Source organism: Giraffa tippelskirchi, chromosome 3, assembly GCF_054371585.1.
Source record: "Giraffa tippelskirchi isolate mGirTip1 chromosome 3, T2T-mGirTip1v1.2.pri, whole genome shotgun sequence".
NCBI classification, from domain to species: domain Eukaryota; kingdom Metazoa; phylum Chordata; class Mammalia; order Artiodactyla; family Giraffidae; genus Giraffa; species Giraffa tippelskirchi.
In genome coordinates this window covers 15,354,103-15,372,062 of record NC_137277.1, presented here as the reverse complement: position 1 = coordinate 15,372,062, position 17,960 = coordinate 15,354,103, and the positions used below count along the sequence as shown (strand labels likewise).

The 17,960-nt window shown below is 46.3% G+C and overlaps 1 protein-coding gene, 1 long non-coding RNA gene and 2 other non-coding genes across 6 annotated transcripts in view; 1 reads left to right on the top strand and 3 right to left on the bottom strand.

Annotated features, from left to right (window-relative positions):
• Nucleotides 1-15,010, top strand: part of TEX2 (testis expressed 2) — a 116,368-nt gene extending 101,358 nt beyond the window's left edge. For 2 of the 3 annotated variants that reach the window (XM_081576770.1, XM_081576769.1), the window contains exons 8-12: nt 55-187; nt 6,073-6,198; nt 7,712-7,921; nt 11,622-11,742; nt 13,387-15,010. In XM_081576770.1, coding sequence (XP_081432896.1) covers nt 55-187; nt 6,073-6,198; nt 7,712-7,921; nt 11,622-11,742; nt 13,387-13,509 — 713 coding nt within the window. In that variant the 3' untranslated portion in view covers nt 13,510-15,010. The remainder of the gene's footprint in view (nt 1-54; nt 188-6,072; nt 6,199-7,711; nt 7,922-11,621; nt 11,743-13,386) is intronic. The other variant, XM_081576771.1, reaches the window with a different exon arrangement.
• A 1,940-nt stretch (nt 15,011-16,950) lies between these two features.
• LOC145544036 (small nucleolar RNA SNORA76) lies at nt 16,951-17,083 on the bottom strand. The gene has a single exon (XR_014081261.1). It is a non-coding gene; the product is annotated as a small nucleolar RNA SNORA76 (small nucleolar RNA).
• A 31-nt stretch (nt 17,084-17,114) lies between these two features.
• On the bottom strand, nt 17,115-17,509 carry LOC145541143 (uncharacterized). Its single transcript, XR_014078801.1, has 2 exons — nt 17,433-17,509; nt 17,115-17,203 (listed from the first exon to the last, which is right to left on the bottom strand). It is a non-coding gene; the product is annotated as an uncharacterized LOC145541143 (long non-coding RNA).
• Nucleotides 17,281-17,350, bottom strand: LOC145543985 (small nucleolar RNA SNORD104). The gene has a single exon (XR_014081213.1). It is a non-coding gene; the product is annotated as a small nucleolar RNA SNORD104 (small nucleolar RNA).
• Nucleotides 17,510-17,960: the final 451 nt, after the last annotated feature.

Here is a 17,960-nt window from a genome sequence, read left to right as displayed (position 1 = left end):
GTAGTCATGTTTTTCTGGGGGAAAGAAACCTTTTTTTTTTAACCCTTTCTCCAGGACTCTGGATCGATTTGGAAATGTCCTACAACGGGTCCTTTCTGATGACTCTCGAGACCAAAATGAATTTGACCAAACTAGGTAAAGAGCCTCTTGTTGAAGCCCTGAAGGTTGGAGAAATTGGCAAAGAAGGGTAAGGGGCTATATGAATTTACTAACGAAACCCCAGGGACCCTCCTTCTCCCTCCAGCCCTTGAGAAGCAGCTTTGTTGTGTAGTAGACCCAAGGTTGAGTGAGCTTCCATGAAAGTGTTTCCTGGCCACAGAGGATTTCAGAGAATGTTTCCTGGTTTCATCCCCTGCAGACCATGAATCCCCACCTCTACTCAGTGCCTTCAGCCACCAGCCTCAGGGCTGCACAGTATTGATTACCCAGGAGGCATCCCTGATTCAGATCAGCAGGGCAGGCTGCACAATAAAATGTTCTGTGGAAAGAATCATCATCCAGAAAGTTCCTTCTCCAGCTTACAGCCACAAATATCAATATGTGGGCCAGGCTGGGGTCCTTCAGGGGTCTATCAGCTTTAATCACAGTGTTAGAATTATTTATAATTATATGACTGATTTTGCAGCCAAGAGGGTGCTTCTAAAGTGTTTTGAAATGCATTTTCCGTAAATAATACAACATTGATTTTCTTAGTAAATGCCTGTCTTTGTAGAAGATACGGCATCTGCCGTGGTGTTGTCTGATTTTGTAAATATTCCCAATTTTTGAGCCAGTTGATGAAGTTGATTTTTTTTCCCTTAGATGCCTAGACTGAATAAGCTGGGACGTTTTACATTCCCACACACCTTAAAAATTACTGCTTCAGATGACAAATTTAAATTATATTATTGCTATCAGACTGAAAAATGCTGATTAGAATCTGCATCTCATACCTTTAACCCGTTTGCATGGAATGAGCAATAAAATGATAGGAAATGCCACCAGGAGCCGCCTTCCTAGCACCTGAATATAAACATAAGACACAGGCTCTTCTTAGGTGTTTGCTTTGTTATGATGCTGCCCTAATGCTTGTAATTCACACTTGTGGTAGACGCACAATAGATGGGGGGAGTTGGATCATACATTCCAGAACATTCTTTCACTGAGATGATTCTGATTTGTCCAGGAGACTTAATGAAAATGTTTATATTTTAATTACTGGAGAATATCACCTGCTGTATGCAATCTAACTTGTATCTGTGCTGTTTTCCTTTCACCTTTCTACTGTTTGTTAAAATGTGTTTGGATTCGGCAATCTGTGGATTGTGTTTTCCGGTGAGTGCTATTGATCAGCCCTCCATGTAGCATTTCATCCCCCCATCAGTGCTGAGTCTCGTGTGGACCCATGTGACAGACACCACGAGGAAGTTTGTCCTTTGATCACGTCCCCCAACATAAAGGCCCCGTTTGTAGACCTGAGAGGATTGAGATCAGGAGCACTTAAGAGGCTTTCCTTGATTTGGATCGCCGGGGTCCTGATCCAGCCCTCGAGTCAAACCCAGCTTCTGTCCCTGGCTACCCCTCCCCAGCCCCGTGCCCCGCTGAGCGCCATCAGGCCAGCCTCAGGACAGCAGAGCTGCAAAGACAGCTGCCGATAAAACCAAGCACCCCAGGCAGAAGCGGTCTTGAAAATGAACTTGAACTAACCGGGAGCGAGACAGAGCAGACTTCAATCAGGAGCATTTGTGCAGGGAGCCCTTTCTGGAAACAGCCCTGTGCTGCCCAGAGCTGCTGGGGCTCCACTGGAAAGAAGGGGGTCTTGTGGGCAGCTGGGGCCCCATCATGGCTGGGTCCCTGAGATCCTTGCCGCTGAGGCGTCCCACGTTCACGGTTATTCATGTAGCTCTCCTGGTGCAATTTCAAGTTCATAAAACTTGGCTGATCAGAGGGTGGACATGTTTCTAAGCAAGCAGTACTTCTCTAGACTACATGAAAAATATCCTATGCTTTAAATATATAATGATATTATATTTAATGTTTAATATATATCTAAAGTACCATTTTTTCCCAGTGGAGTCTGGTATGTTTTGCCTTCCTGTGAGGGTGTTAAATTTTATGTTGATGTATAATTGGCTGTCATTTAATTTTAAAAGCAAGGACAAATATAATTCCAAAGCACTTGACCTTGGGAGAAAAAGGCCTGGAAAAATGAACCCTTAACCCTTCTTTTTTTTTGCAAAAAGGACCCAATTGGGAATCGGAGCATTCTGGATCCTTGCCCCAGAAAAAAGCCCCCCCCCACACCACTTGGCTCACAATATCTGGGAGCTTTGAGAGCCTCTGAAAAGGCCATCCGTAGTTAAGAGCCTAATGGTGATTCTCGCATCACTTCTCCTCAGTCACGAGCTGAGGAACTGCCCTGAGTCTGAGTCCCAGAGGAGAGCAAAGTCCCTGCATCTGTGGCTGGTACATGATCCTTGGTTTCCTTCAGGAAGCCCCCTCCTAGAGCCGTGAGTGTGAAGAGTGGGCCAGCAGCAGCTCTTTCCCAGGCCCTCCCTTTATCTCGTGGCCGCCAGTCCAAGGCTCACTTCCGGCCGGGGGCTTGTCCCCTGTCGTCCTGCTCTGGCAGGACCTCTGCTTGGTCTCACTGCTTTTGTCCGACACCCTTCAAGCATGCAAATGACTGTGCCCTGGGAAGTCCCTGAGGAGATGCTGCTCAGCCCTCAGGAAGTCCTGCTTATCATAGAAAGTCTGTTCCTGTCCTCATGTCATCACCCCGAGGCTGGTGGTGAGAAGTCTATGTCACCTCATTCTAGTGAAGGCCTTTCCCTTTCAACTGTGGGTTCTCTTTGTATTTGCAGACGTTTTTTCCTTTAGTCTTTTCATTTCCCCAGTAGTCTTCTGGTTGTGTAAGGTAGTTATGGTAACTTTGGGCCATAAGATGCTCAAAATGGAATTCATGGGGTGAACTGGGTGGTCAGAACTTTAGGAATGGCCTGAAAGGGACCTAAGTGAGTCAGGAAGGGGGAATGTTCTGCACATTGGCTGCTCTTTAAATGAACACTGGGGCTGGCGTTTCCTATAAGGCACAAGGCCTGTCCGTGCTCTACCACGGCAGCCTGGGCTGGTGTGCGAGTCCTGTAGGGGAGCCCCTGACCTCCATATTAGGCTGCTCAGTGTACCCGAGTCCACCACCCCACCCCGAGGCCCTGATGTCCTGGGAACCCTGTCCTTGTCATCCACGCTGTGACTCAGTCTAACTGTGGGTGTACGTGTACGTGTATCTGTAGCAGACGAATGGCCTGATTCCTGTTAAAACAAAAACACTCTCATGAGCGTGGTTCCCTCCAAGCAGTCACCTCACTGGGCTGTTTAATTATGCTCCCTTCACTTGAAGCATTCTTTGGAGCTCCTTTGTAGTGCTGCCTCTGGTGTCTGTGACCTTCTTTTAAGTACTCTGAGTGACAGCAAATCATCCTACTTTTTCTAAATGAATTAGATATTTGAGTAATTGCCAGGTATCACTCAGAGGTGCCGATGATTATGAGGCTAAGAAATGTTTGGTTCAAGACAGAGTATCAGTGATAAAATAATTCACTTTTCTTACATGTCTGACTCCAAGCACATTTCCAAAAAGATTTTTAGCAGAGGCAGCAAAACTGGAATCCACCCTTTAAGGTAACTCTTGAAAGGCTATGACTCTCATCTGAAATTCCAAGGTGTGTTTTAAAAAATAGGCTTATCATGTACTAGCACATCTTATGTATAAGAATGTGCAGGGTGTCTTTCTCTGAAATTCATCATAAGTCTGAGATCAACAAAATGCATGTTCAGTATAAAACTTGAATCAGCCAAACATTTAGCCCCACTTTTAATTAGTCAGTGTTGGTGCTGCATAATATAGCTCCCGGGGCAGAGAGGAGAGGTACCATTTAGCCACAATCAGAACTTCGTGTCATCTGATCTATTTTAACTGATGAAGCATTGTCTAAATTATTAACTTCAAGCCACAAAATTTGTCCTGTTCTCTGTCCTGTGGAGGGTTAATTCAGGAACCCGAGAGCTCACTGCAGTGCTCAGCCTTTGGCATCTTGTGCCTCAGGTCAGGAGGCTGCCAGATGACAAATACCAGTGGGGACAGGAGGGGCCAGTGGCTCTGCAGGTTTCACTGTGGTCCAGGATACCGAGGCAGCCTTTGGTGCTGTGTAGATTCCTTACCTGGCAGCATGCGGTCTGAACCAGGGAGCACCGTCATGTCGCTGAGAAGTAAGATACGTTTCTGAGAAAAGTCGTATCATCTTTGGGGATTTACTTCCCTGACTTTCTTCATCCCAAGCCCCCGTGTAAGCTTTCTTAGGAATCATATTTTGCCTTTTATATAAAAGAAGAGCTCTATGGGACTTCCCTGGTGGTCCAGTGGCTAAGGCTCCATGCTCCCAATGCAGGGGGCCTGGGGTTCGATCCCTGGTCAGGGAAATAGATCCCACATGCTGCAACTAAGACCCCGCCCAGTCAAATAAATAAACAAACATAAAAAAAAAAAGAAGAGCTCTGTGAGGGCCGCCCAACCCCTGAAAGGGCTGAGATGGTTTTGTGACCAGTGGACACACGTGAGCATTTCCTGGACTGGCCAGGCCTCTGATGGAAGGAGGAGGAGTCAGGTGCTGTCCCCGAGGCCGGGGACAAGAGGCCTTTGTGTCTGCAGAAGGAGTTTCTTCTCAATGCCACACTCAAGCCCATTGGCTAGAGCGCTGGCTCTAATATTTCAGAGCAGGGTTGAGGAGGATCTGGGTGTCCTGCCAGGGAGGTCCTCTTACAGCCGGGCTCCTGTTTCAGGGCGGAGATTTCAGTGCTCTCCTCCCCATGCTGGGACCTCAGCTGGGCCTTCAAGGCCACACTGGCAGGTGTGCTCTGCCCTTGGGTGCCCTTGGCCCTTGTTGGCCAAGAGATGACTACCCGTATGGGCTTCTGGTGGCCAAGGACAGCATCTGAGGAAAACCCCAGAGGGTTTCAAATGCAGGAGATAGGACCTAAGCTGGGATGCCTTCCCCTGTCCTGGTGATTTTGTCCTTCTCAAAATTACAAGACCAACCTTCTGCTTAGTGACCATTGATGGCGTGACAATGTTCAGAGACAATTCTGTCCCTTGTTCATTTTGTCCCCATCACGTCTCTGAGCCTGAGATGGGCCCTGCCTTCTGTCTCTCTGCCTCTCTGAAGTGAAGCCCCCCTTCAGGGAGGAAGCTGCCTTTTGTGGGGCCAGAGCTCAGCCGGGAACCCTCCAGTGCCCTCAGTGGGGAACCTGGATCACTCGCCACTGCTGGTGACCCAGACCCTCCAGACCTCTGGAGACTGAGAACCCCACCCTGGAAAGATTCCTGAGGAGCATTGCTCTCTGGTGAAGCTTTTTATTACTTCATTTAAAAGAACTTTTAAACCAGTACTTCTCCTGAAAGCTTCCTGGCTTCCCATGTCCGTTGCCTCCTGGAATCCCTTGAGATTTGCATCTCTGGTTGTTGGCTTTTTCTGTGACCTTCAGGAGCTGGGGCAGGAGTGGGGGTATGTAATTTCACAAGGAAGCAGTCTTGAGCCAAAACGAACTTGGAGATGACTAAGCCAGGAAGCACAATTTTTTTGAACTCAGCCAGTGTCAGAGGACTTGCCTGAACATCCCCATCATCCATGAGGTGGTCACGTCGCCAACATGAGCTGTCCCGTCACCCATGCAATCTTCATTCTTGCCACTCACCTCCCATTGGCTGCGCTGCACTGTGGACGAGATCACTGCATTTTGTGTGGACGAGATCACTGCATTTTGTGTGGACCGCATCACATTCTGACCGCCTGTGTTTCTGACGCATGCGCAGAATCCAGCCTTCCCGGTGCAAGTCCTCTGCGGTTCTGCCCGGGACTGGGTGCTGAAGGGGCTCCGGGGGGACCAGGCCCATCCGAGGATTCTGGGATTAGGCCTCTTCTGTCTGGGTGAGGGGGGGCGGGGAGGGCTGCCACCATAGCCTTGGTGGCGGTGGAGGGCGTGCTCTTCCTAAGCAGAGCCTGCGCTGGGCGGGCAGCCTGGTGACTCTGCCCTGATCAGTTGCAGGCCCAGGGCCTTCTGTCTGGCCGACAGCGACGAGGAGTCCTCCAGTGCTGGCTCCTCCGACGAAGACGACGCACCAGAGCCCAGCGCCGGAGACAAACCGCTCCTCCCGGGGTCTGAGGGGTGAGTGGATCCAGCTTCTGGGGTCTCCCGGGGGGTCAGGGCCGCAAGTTGGGCGTGAGCTTTGCATCGCCTTTTCCCTCTCTAATCTTACTTCCTCCTTCACTTTGAGTGAATGGTTTTTGCATTAATAATTCAAAGCCAGTGGCTTAAAATTCCAGACCCCAAATCAAAAACACCCAAATAGTTTTCCCTTATTAAGAGAGTCCAGACCAAAATGGTTTTCTCAGGCCATTGGAGTAAATCATAGAATGGAAGGGATGGTTAGCACAAAGACCATAAATTGCACAACACCTCCCCCTGGTGTCGGTGGGGAGCATTACTTCCCTTCTTACGGGTCAGGTGCCTCCAGTGAGCTTCTGTTAATAGTTGCTACAAAGTTGAAACAATCTAGTGATTTCTTTGGTGAATTTTGAAAACGTGGATCACTTAGATGACCTTTTGGATCATGAGCTTCATTTGGGGGGCTCCTTTTGCCTGTTACTTGGACTGTGGAATGATCCAAGTGCTTAGGCTGCCTCTCTGTAAGGATCTTTTAATTATTTACAGTTGAGCGAAGAAACTGAAATGATAAAGAAACCAAGTGATTCAGAAGCATTTGTAAGAAAACATCAACCTGTTCACTTTTTAAATCCTACAGAATCTAGATGTTTGAGGAGTTGGCACTAGAGTTTGTGTGCACTATTTAAACTCCCCACCTGACCTTCTTAGAGTGATGGCTTTTAGATGGCTATTACTCTAATAACCATTAGAGTAATGGCTTTTCCCTACACACATACATATACTATTCCTGAACTCTAGATCTGTGGAGGATTTTAAGAAACAAGTATTCTCTCTTCTTAGGACAGTCATAGGTAGATGTGGCCTGATACAGAAGTGTACTTCCCTGGCCTGCTGGCACATCATCTTGATGTAGCTGTTCTCTTTAGATGCTCCTAAAACTCTCTGACAAGTAATTGCTGCTCAAAGTTAGTGTGACACTATCCGAAAGGCAGATGTTTTACTGTTTTGTGGCCCTATTAATGAAGCCTGATGTCTTATTTGCTATATAGAGACGAGATTTTTTTCTAAGAGGGCACGAGATTTGTATTCAGTATCTGAAGGTTATTAAGGAGAGCAAATGAGATGCATTCCCTGCCTGCACTGTGGGAACTTGGCCTGACTCTCCATCATCAAGACTAGGCTCCATCTGATGTCTACACCTTATCTGAAGTAGTAGTTCTCACCTAGGGGTTATTTTGTTCCCCCTAGGGGACATTTAGCAATGTCCAGAGACACTTTATTGTCTTAACTGCTGGGAGATGTGCTGTTGACATCAAGGTGGCCGAGGCCAGGCATGCTGCTAAACATCTCGTACAGAGGAGCATCCACAGCAAAGAATCGCCCAGTCCACAGTGTCAGTGACTCTGCTGTTGAGAAACTCTGGTCTAAAATCAGGTGAACACAGAGCCACGAAGTTTCTGTTTATGAAGGAACAAAGTTGACACTAACACTTGCCTGTGTCTCTCATTTAAAGGTATGTTGGAGGTCATCGAACAAGCAAGATCATGAGGTTTGTTGATAAAATTACCAAGTCAAAATATTTCCAAAAAGCAACAGAGACAGAATTCATTAAAAAGAAGATTGAAGAAGTCTCCAATACACCCCTACTGCTAACTGTAGAAGTACAAGAATGTAGAGGAACCTTGGCAGTCAACATTCCACCTCCTGCGACTGATCGAATATGGTGCGTACGTAGAAGGGGTCAGCCAGTGATTCCCCTTGAGCATGATCATAAAAATCATAGTCTGCTGACCCTTGACATTATGGAAAGTACCTTCTTCCTGGGAAGAAGCACTTTCAAATGTTTTTCTTGGAACCTTAAAGTTAGTTGTAAATCTGATTCTACTTTTCTTCTGTGAGTGGTTAATTCACGTATGAAGATATACCTTCAGGGCTTCCCAGGTGGTACAGTGGTAAAGGATCTGCCTGCCACTATAGGAGACACAGGAGACTGGTGTTTGATCCCTGGGTTGGGAACATCTCCTGGAGGAGGAAATGGCAACCCACTCCAGTATTCTTGCCTGGAGAATTCCATGGACGGAGGAGCCTGGAGGGCTACCGTCCATGAGGTCGCAAAGAATCGGACACGACTGAGCAACTGAGCATGCACATGTGGTGTTATGCTATGAAATAATAATTCAGATTTTTAAAAAATGGTGAGAAAGACTTGTTTTCAAAATGTCCCTGGTAGTCCAGTAGTTAAGACTCTGGGCTTCCACTAGAGGGGGCATGGGTTCAATCCCTGGTTGAAGAATTGAGATCCCATATGCTGCGAGGTGCAACCAAAAATTAAAACAAACAAAAAAAGACTCATCTTCACACTTAGGAAGAGTTAAGGTCACTGGTGAAATTTGTGGGATGAGCTGTTTCTAGGTCTTCCTCCTCTCTCAAGCCAACCCTTTCCACCAGGAAGAAGAGCTGCTATTTGTAGAACCCTTATTCTCTGCTTGGCCTGGGGTGTACCTACTTCACCGGGCCAGTCCTCACAGCGTCCTATAGAGACAGGGCTACTATTATGCCCCACTTTACAGACGGGGATCACACATCCAGCAGAGTCCTGGGCGGTGAGGAAAGACTTCCCCAGGTCAGACCTGTACATTGAAGAGGCAGGATGTGTGCTTGGTAACTCTGGTAGGTTGTGAAAGTCCCTCAGTCATGTCTGACTCTTTTCAACTCTGGAATTCTCCAGGCCAGAATACTGGAGTGGGTAGCCTTTACCTTCTCCAGGGCATCTTCCCAACCCAGGGATGGAACCCAGGTCTCCTGCACTGCAGGCGGATTCTTTACCAGCTGAGCCACCAGGGAAGCCTGAGAATACTAGCATGGGTAGCCTATCCCTTCTCCAGAGGATCTTCCCGACCCAGATTCGAATCGGGGTCTTCTGCATTGTAGGTGGATTCTCTCCCAGCCTAGCTACTGAGAAGGGTGACCCAAAGAGTTGTCATTTGAATGAACCAGTGGGTCTTAACCCTACCTGCATGTCGCAGTCACCTGGGGACTTGCTAAAGCTGTGCCGAGCCCACCCCTCATGATTCCAGGGTTGGGAGACTGAGCCAGGACTGAGAATCACTGAAAAAAATTATTCATGATCCCAGCAGAAGAAAATCACTGTTTCTAAATCCAGTTTTAAGTTGGCAGGTAAGACCTATAAATGTGCATAAGAGTATATAACGATTACATAAAAGACCTCATTGTACCATAAGCTACACTCATATGAAAAAAATTGTTGGTGTTTAGTCATTAAGTCATGTCGGACTCTTTTGTGAGCCCACCAGTCTCCTCTGTCCATGGGATTTCCCAGGCAAGAATACTGGAGTAGGTTGCCATTTCCTTCTCCAGGAGCTCTTCCCAACCCAGGGACTGAACCTGAGTCTCCTACATTGGCAGGCAGATTCTTTACCACTGAGCCACCAGGGCAGCCCCTATGAAAAAGGTACCTCTGTTCTCTCATAACGTGAAACCAGCATGCTCTTGCACATCCTTGGTGTTCAGAAAGACCTGTAAAAATGAGTACAAAACAGTTGTTTAATTGGCCGATCATTTAATGATGATAGTGGTGTTTTCCCAGTAAAAACTTTAAAATACCATTTAGGATTTTATTTTTAAGAAGTAATGTTTTTGCTGGAAGAAAATGAAAAAAAAAAAAAGAACCTATAACTTTACCATCCAAAAATAACCAGATAATACCTTACTGTGCAGCTTAATAAAAAATAATTTTTTTTAAATAGTAAGAATTGATACATATCATCTTCTTTTTACTCCCAAGCTTTGACTTAGGAGTTACAAACGCCACTGCTCAATGGTAATTAAAATTAGAGGCCTCTAGACTAGCGGCTCAGCGGTAAAGAATCTGCCTGCAATGCAGGAGACGTAAAAGACACAGGTTTGAACCCTGGGTCAGGAAGATTCCCTGCAGGAGGAAATGGCAACCCACTCCAGTATTCTTGCCTGGAAAATCCCATGGACAGAGGAGCCTGGCGGGCGATAGTCCTTGGGGTCGCAAAGCATTGGACACGACTGAAGCGACTTAGCACACACAGCCTAGTGCTACTCAGTGCATGGTGGAATGCTGAACTATTTGTTATTAATCCACAAAGATAACTATACATATTCAGAGTGTTTAGAATATTTATAGCAACTTGCCATTTTTATTGTATGGGCAGACCTTTTCTGACTTTCTTGCACTTGCCCATACTGCATTTTTTACAGATTAGAGGTTCATTTGTTGTCAGATGATAGTTATCTTTTTTTTTTTAAGCAATGAAGTATTTTTTTGATTGAGGTATGTACATTGTTTTGCACACCTAATAGACTACAACATAGTGTAAATGTAACCTTTATATGCACTGGGAAACCAAAGATTCACGTGACTCTCTATCGCAATGTTAGCTTTAGTGCTGCAGTCTAGAACTGAGCCCACATATCTCCGAGGGGTGCCTGGATGTTTTAAAATGTTGGTCCATAATGCATTGAAGTTTTTAGTTTGAGAGCACACAGTCTCTTGACTGGATACCTTACCAGCAGTTCTGAGTGCTAGTCAGTTCCACTGAGAAGCTGTAATAATCATAGTGTGGAGTATGGAATGAAAGAGCAGGTTACAGAACATTCTCTGTTTACATATGCATATTAGGAGTGTGGGGGAAACTGATCCTGTTTCTCTCAGTGGTCCCATCATGGTTATGAGATCCAGAGAGAGACAGTGTTATTTCCTGCTTTATACACTTTTATATTTGGGGTTTTGTAACAGACATATCCGGAGAAGGCAATGGCACCCCACTCCAGTACTCTTGCCTGGAAAATCCCATGGATGGAGGAGCCTGGTAGGCTACAGTCCATGGGGTCGCTAAGAGTCAGACATGACTGAGCGACTTCACTTTCACTTTTGCCGTTCATGCACTGGAGAAGGAAATGGCAACCCACTCCAGCATTCTTGCCTGGAGAATCCCAGGGACGGCGGAGCCTGGTGGGCTGCCGTCTATGGGGTCGCACAGAGTCGGACTCGACTGAAGCGACTTAGCAGCAGCAGCAGCAGCAACAGACATATCATACTCTCATAAAAATAGAAACAAAAAAGATCCTGGCCATTTTAGGAAAAACGAAAACCAGAAACGATGCCCAGGTCATGGACTTTTCCAGTGGCATTTCCTGGCTGTCTTAGTTTGTCAGAACTGTTCCCCAGTCATCACAGCCCTGGGTCCAGGAACACAGGAAATTCAAAATTCATACCTGCTGCAGTGAAGTATTTTTATTTTAGAAGGGATTTTCATAAGAAGAGAACATTTTTAAGTGCTGATAAAGCCTTGTGTAAATGAGGAATGTTTACTCTGGGTACCATCCACTTCTTTTCTTTGCTTCTAAATGTGGTTATTATTTTCTTTTAAAAGGTATGGTTTCCGGAAGCCACCATATATTGAGCTGAAAGCTCGGCCAAAACTTGGAGAGAGAGAAGTGACTTTGGTTCATGTGACCGACTGGATAGAGAAGAAACTGGAGCAGGAGTTTCAGGTACGCCTGCCATGCCGTCTAGTATTTCAGGCTGATCTGAAAGCTCTGAGCAGAACCGAGGTTCTGAACTTGACGTGGGTCAGGATCCTCCTTGGAAAATCTGATGAAAGCTATGGACCCTCATCTGGGGAAAGTACACATGTGATCAAACAGATATAAAATTTCAGGTTTAGTTTTAGAAAGCCTGAAACTCATCCACACCCTGTTACATAGTCTTCAGAGGAAACTCAGAACAGTGGGGTCAAAGAGTAAAATAACTGTCATGTCCCAGTAGGCCTGGCGAGGGTTAAGTCATCCTTCTGCTGGGGCCATCTTTGGACTTTTTCCCTAGGTGGGGCCTGGAATTGGCCAGTGAATAGCACCTGGGCCGTGGTCAGGGAAGTCATTCCTGCCCTTGTGTGGTACCCACCTTGGTCAGTTTGTGCGTTTCTGCAAACATTCTACGTGCAGCTGCCACCTGCCTTGGGAGTCTAAAGATGAATCAGGCCTGTCCCTACCCTGTGAATCTTCGAGGGTAGTCCTGGAGTCGACTCAACCAGAGCTCATTCTCCAAGCCTGTCTCTGCATTCTTCCACCACAGGAAATAGCAGTGTAGCGGAAGCCTTGCAATGAGCTATTTCTATTAAATTTTTATCAGGTTTTTGAGGCATAGTTGACTTTTAAGGTTTTATGGATTAACAGACTATTTATTTTATAATGAATTTCACCTTCTGAAGAAGACCCATATTACGTTTGCAGTAGTAGCTTTTCAGTCATTGCGTTTAAAATTATACTTTTTATTATTTAAAAACTATATTATTTAAAAGCTGTAGCTGTAAATATAACAACCAATTTATGGAAAGCTTTATTTTATCTCCAAAAGAAAAAGCACTTTGAACCTAGTTAGGGGAAAAACAACCTCATGCCTTTAGTTCTTTTCCTTTTTCCTACATGAGGAATTTGGGTGGGTCATCTCTTTTAAGAGTGTTGGGGTAGAAGGGTCACCCCTTTTAGGGGGCAGACTTTGGTGCATGCTATTTTCGAGGCAAGTTGGGAAGTTGAAGGGTAACTGCATTCTCCCAAGGCCACATGTTTTTGTTTTTGCTTTTGGAAGAAAGCATTGCTGAAGTTGAATACATTGCCAAAATTCACTTACATAAAATTAGTTTATAAATAGGCAAAGCACCATTACTGTCAATCACTGATTATCCTTTGGGTGTTTATGATAGTAGGGTTTCTTTTCTATGCAGCTCTAACTGGTTCTGGTTTGGGAAAAAAATTAGCTTACTTTTTTGTTGCTAGGATTTTAAGTGCTAGGATAAAATTTACTTAGAACGTGTTCTGGACGTAGTAATTTGGAATCCTGTGAGCAGCTTATGCCAGTTCTCTTAATGTTATTTATCAACTCATGAGTAATTGTATTATATGTACGTGAAATCAAAGGCTGCTTCTGCCTGACAGCCTATTGGGTTCTTGTGTTCACACACTGGTGTTGATTCCTCAAGGCTTTCTGAATATCATAGAGGAATTAGTTTGGAATGTGTAAGAAAAGTTGTTTCATATGTATTTTAAAAACTTGTCTAAAGCCTAAAATTCTAATCAGAACACAGTGGGGCAACTCTGAGAGAAGAGAGCCTTGTTCATGTCTGTCCCTTCTTTCTGCAGAAAGTTTTTGTCATGCCAAACATGGATGATGTTTATATCCCCATCATGCACTCGGCCATGGATCCTCGCTCCACTTTCAGCCTCCTGAAGGACCCACCTGTGGAGGCCGCTGATCAGCTGTGATGGGTGCAGACCTGGTGTTCCCAGTCTTAGGAGATAAGCTCAGTGTGGGGTTCTCGGCTGCCTTTCCTTGTGCCACCACTCTGCCCTCTGCCTGCCAGTCCCACCCTGAGGTGTCGAGACTGGGGTCCAGATTGCCTGCTGCATAGCTTTGCCTCAGCAAAGGAAAACTGGAAGGATCATCCCGGTGGATCCAGAGATTACTGGTGACTCCCACCCTGGCTTTTTGAAGTCTACCAGGTTCTGTTGTAGCAAAAGAGCACATTAAGAGCGAGGCTGCACAGCTGGAAGGCTTCCCTTTGCCTCCTCAATGCCTCCAATGTTTTTGCTCAGGCATCCAGTGCAGTGGAACATTTTTCTCACTTCTCCAGTTTGTGTGAGGCAGCCCCAGAGAACATCAATGTGGTTCCATGTGTGGAGGGTGGGGAGTGGAATTTTGTGAACTGTCTTTGGTGATAAAGAGATGTGCGTAGCAACTTACTCTTATTAAATTGTGTATTTTGGAAGCGAGTAGCCATAGAACATACAACTCTAACACACTATCAGCTGGGGCCGGAACAGTGGGATTTATGTGACATTAGGCAAAGCCATGAGATCAAACCATCCCATGCCTTCTACCAACAAGGTACAATCACCTGGTTTCTAACTGATCCCATTTTCCTAAGACCCGAGCATATGTGAAAATGTCAAACACTGTACAAGACTGGATTGGGGCAGGCCAGGAAGCCAGAGCCACCGTCCATCCACCTGGCACTTCCTCTGTGCTCTGGGAAGCTTTAAATAGGCATCTTAGATGCCTTGTTAACCTAATTGGCTAGGGATGTTTTGTGGGCAGTTTCCTTTTCTGATGGCCAAAACAGGACTGCTCTCTCTTATCATCTTGAGTCAAGACCAAAAGTTCGCTCAACATCAAACACTACAGATCTCAAAATTAACGTGACATTTAATGTTGCCAACTTTATTATTTTGTGCACTTGTGTCAGAACGTTTAGTTTACAAGTTTCAGGGCTCTCTCAACTGTATAATTTGCTTTGAGAAGTACACTCAAAATACAAATTTTTAATTGTTTAAAGCTGTATTCAACATGAGACTTATCTTGGGTGACTTTTGACAACTACATCTGTGGACAAAGCTAATAGTGGTTTTTTAAACAGCAGCAGCACCTTGCCTGAACATGACTTTAAAGAAATTAATATATTGAAAGAATATATTTGAACCCTTATTTGATTACTTTAATTGCACCATTAAAACACTTGACTTAAATTATTGGATCATTCCAGTTGGTGTACTGTTCTCATCGTGTAGGCCGATTTGCCTGTCAGTCCGCATGTCTTCTTCACTGGTCTTATAATTTTTGTGCAATAATTTAAGGCAAAGGACTAGATGCACTATTGTGTAAAGAGATTACACATGACTGTACCTTATTGCACTTAATCAAATAGTATGTGGGGGATTTACAATCGCTTGCATTGTTTCACAAATAAATATCTCATGTCAAATACTAGATAAGCATCCAAGTTATTTCTACTTAACCCTGTTTAGATAACGGACAGAATAAACTGTGGCACAGAATTTGAGCCATCAGCTGCCAATGGCAGCTTCAGTTTTTTGAGTGATCACTGGACTTGTTCTGTTGAGAATCCAACACAGACCACACCTTGGTACAGGGTATGTCCTTTGGTCGTGTCCAACTCTGCAACCCTATGGACTGCAACCTGCCAGGCTCCTCTGTCCATGGAATTCTCCAGGCCAAGAATACTTGAGTGGGTGGCTGTGCCTCTCCTGAAGGGATCTTCCTGACCCAGGGATCGAATCTGTGTCTATCTGCATTGGCAGGCGGGTTCTTTACCACTAGCATCACCTGGAAAGCCCTAGTACCGGGTAGGCACTAATATACTCTGTGGTGGCTCTTTGCAGCCCTATCTCAACAGGCTCCTCTGTCCATGGAATTCTTCAGGGTGGAATACTGGAGCTGGTTGCCATGCCTTCTTCCTCTAGGGGATCTTGCTGATGCAGGGATTGAACCTGCATCTTAGATCTCCTTTATTGGCAGGTGGACTATTCACTAGCACCACCTGCAAAGCCCTCCCAGGCTTGAGTTCACACCAACTGCCTACTAACTCTAACTTGGAGCCACCTCCATTATTAAGCAACAAAGCAGTTAAGACATGGCACTTGTGGGTACTTGCCTTTCAACACCTGCCGCCTTGTCCTGGGAACTGATGCACGTTTCAGCTAAGCCTCAGAGACTGCCGTCATCTGTGTTTTAACTACAAATTGGCACTTACCATGTACCTCTACAAAGATTAAATCCCGTGTTGCTGCAGCTGTTGACTTTCAACACCCACCCCCTGCAAGTGGAGAGCAGTAGTAAAGCACTCTGTGCTCCAGGCAGGGACTGGCAGACAGGTCTTCAGATATATTTTCAGGAGCCAATTGAGTTCAACTCTTTCTCCCTTCCTATCTACAAAAACATTGAAAACCTTCATGGTGACAACTGTCCCTATGACTAGCAAAAGCTTTACAAGACTAGCAGAAAACTAGAGAAATACGTGCTCAATTGCATGCATTCCCTCACCAAAATCTCTTTTGTACTGACTTGCTTCTTTGGAGCAGTTCTCAGAGCTATCTGAGCTGTTTCCTGGACTGCAGCCCTTATTTTGCCCCCAATACAACTTCACTTCAGTCGCTCAGTCGCCTCTTTGTGACCCTGAGGACTGCAGCACGCCAGGCTTTCCTGTTCACCAACTCCCAGGGCTTGCTCAAACTCACATCCACCCAGTGGACGATAAAACTCAACTCTCCTTTGTGCACGTTTTTGAAACACCCAGAATGTGGATTATACCTGCATCTAGCTGCCTGTTGTGCCCTGTAGCAAAAAACGTTGGTACTGTGAGCTGTTCACCCTGTATTCGGCATACCCTATTAAGTGAAAGAAAGTGAAGTCGCTCAGTGGCGTCCGACTCTGCGACCCCATGAACCATAGCCTACCAGGTTCCTTCGTCCATGGGATTTTACAGGCAAGAATACTGGAGTGGGCTGCCATTTCTTTCTCCAGGGGAGTTTCCCAACCCAGGGATCAAACCTGGATTTCCTGCATTGCAGACAGACGCTTTACCGTCTGAGCCATCATGGAAGCCTATTTTAAGGTAGTCCGCGAATACCCCTTATCGAAAAGTTAATTAGCTCATTAAGCCCAAGACCGGGAGGCAGTTCCAGTGGAGTACACCACGGCCCTTTAACTGTTCAAGGCCACAGCCTATTTCTCATCTCCTCTCCCTGCAGATGGCCATCCACACGGCGGTTAAATGAACCTGCGCATCTCACAGATCCCCATGAAAGTGACACTCGGACTCAGGGAAGGCACAAGAAATAGCAGAGACTACAGAACCCCCGACGTCTTCCCCAGGCCCCCGTAGCTCCCGCCCTAGCAGCCCAGGGCGGCCGTGTAGCTCGCGGTTAAAAGGGCCGCCGCCGCGGGGGCAGACGACCCCAGTTATACGCGAGCACGTATTCTGGCGCTGCAGCCTGACCCCCGGCGCCACGCCCAGGCGCGGCGGGGGCTCAAAGGCAGCGCGTCGCGACAAACAACAACATCAGACACCAGCACTGGGATCAAACCATTTTATTGAGGGGCTTCGGGGGAAGATCGGAAAGCTGGGAACACAATGACATCCGACGTCCTTCTCCGAGCCATCTGCAAGAACAAGAGCTGTGGGTGAGAAGGGCGACGTGCCCGCAAGCCCGTCTCTTCCCCGCCGCCGAGGCAGCCCGACTCAGACTCCAGTTCGCATCACCCGCGTCAGCAGTCTAACACGTGCTTTATTTGGGATGTCATCAGCGTGGGCGGCCTGCCCTCCACCCGACTCCCAGGCCCCGGAGACCTGGTACAGACCTGCCCCGGGACAAAACAAACACGACCTCACCTGCCCAGCTCCTCGGCTGCTGAAAGGAAAGGTAACTGGCCCGGTTTCTACTTAAAGTAGCAGACCGGATGTAGTTGGGCGGGCCTTACCGTTATTGACCAATAGCAAGTTAAACTTCCAGCCACGTGACTGTAAGATGACTCACTGATTGGCCGGGCTCGCTGAGTCCTCCAGAGTATAGAGTGGTTACCTGCCAACCATAGAGATGGGCGTTAAGTAAAGGCTGTGTCGCGCAGTGTCCTAAATTATTCTGTTTTCTTTCCTCACCTAGGTCACGGGCTTGTGAGTGGTGTATCTCTCTATAGTATCCGGAACCTAACAGACAGTAGGGCGCAAGTAATGCCTAACCTGTTAGATATTCTGTTCCATGAGCTAAGCTAGGAGCTGAGGTGACAAACTAGTCTTGCTCCTGAATTTAAAGTAAACTGTTCTGGCAGAAAAAGCTTGCATTTGAAAGCAGGTCGATGTGCAACCAAATCCTGACTTTGTGATGAATTCGCTCTTTGACCTTGATCACTTAGCCTTTCT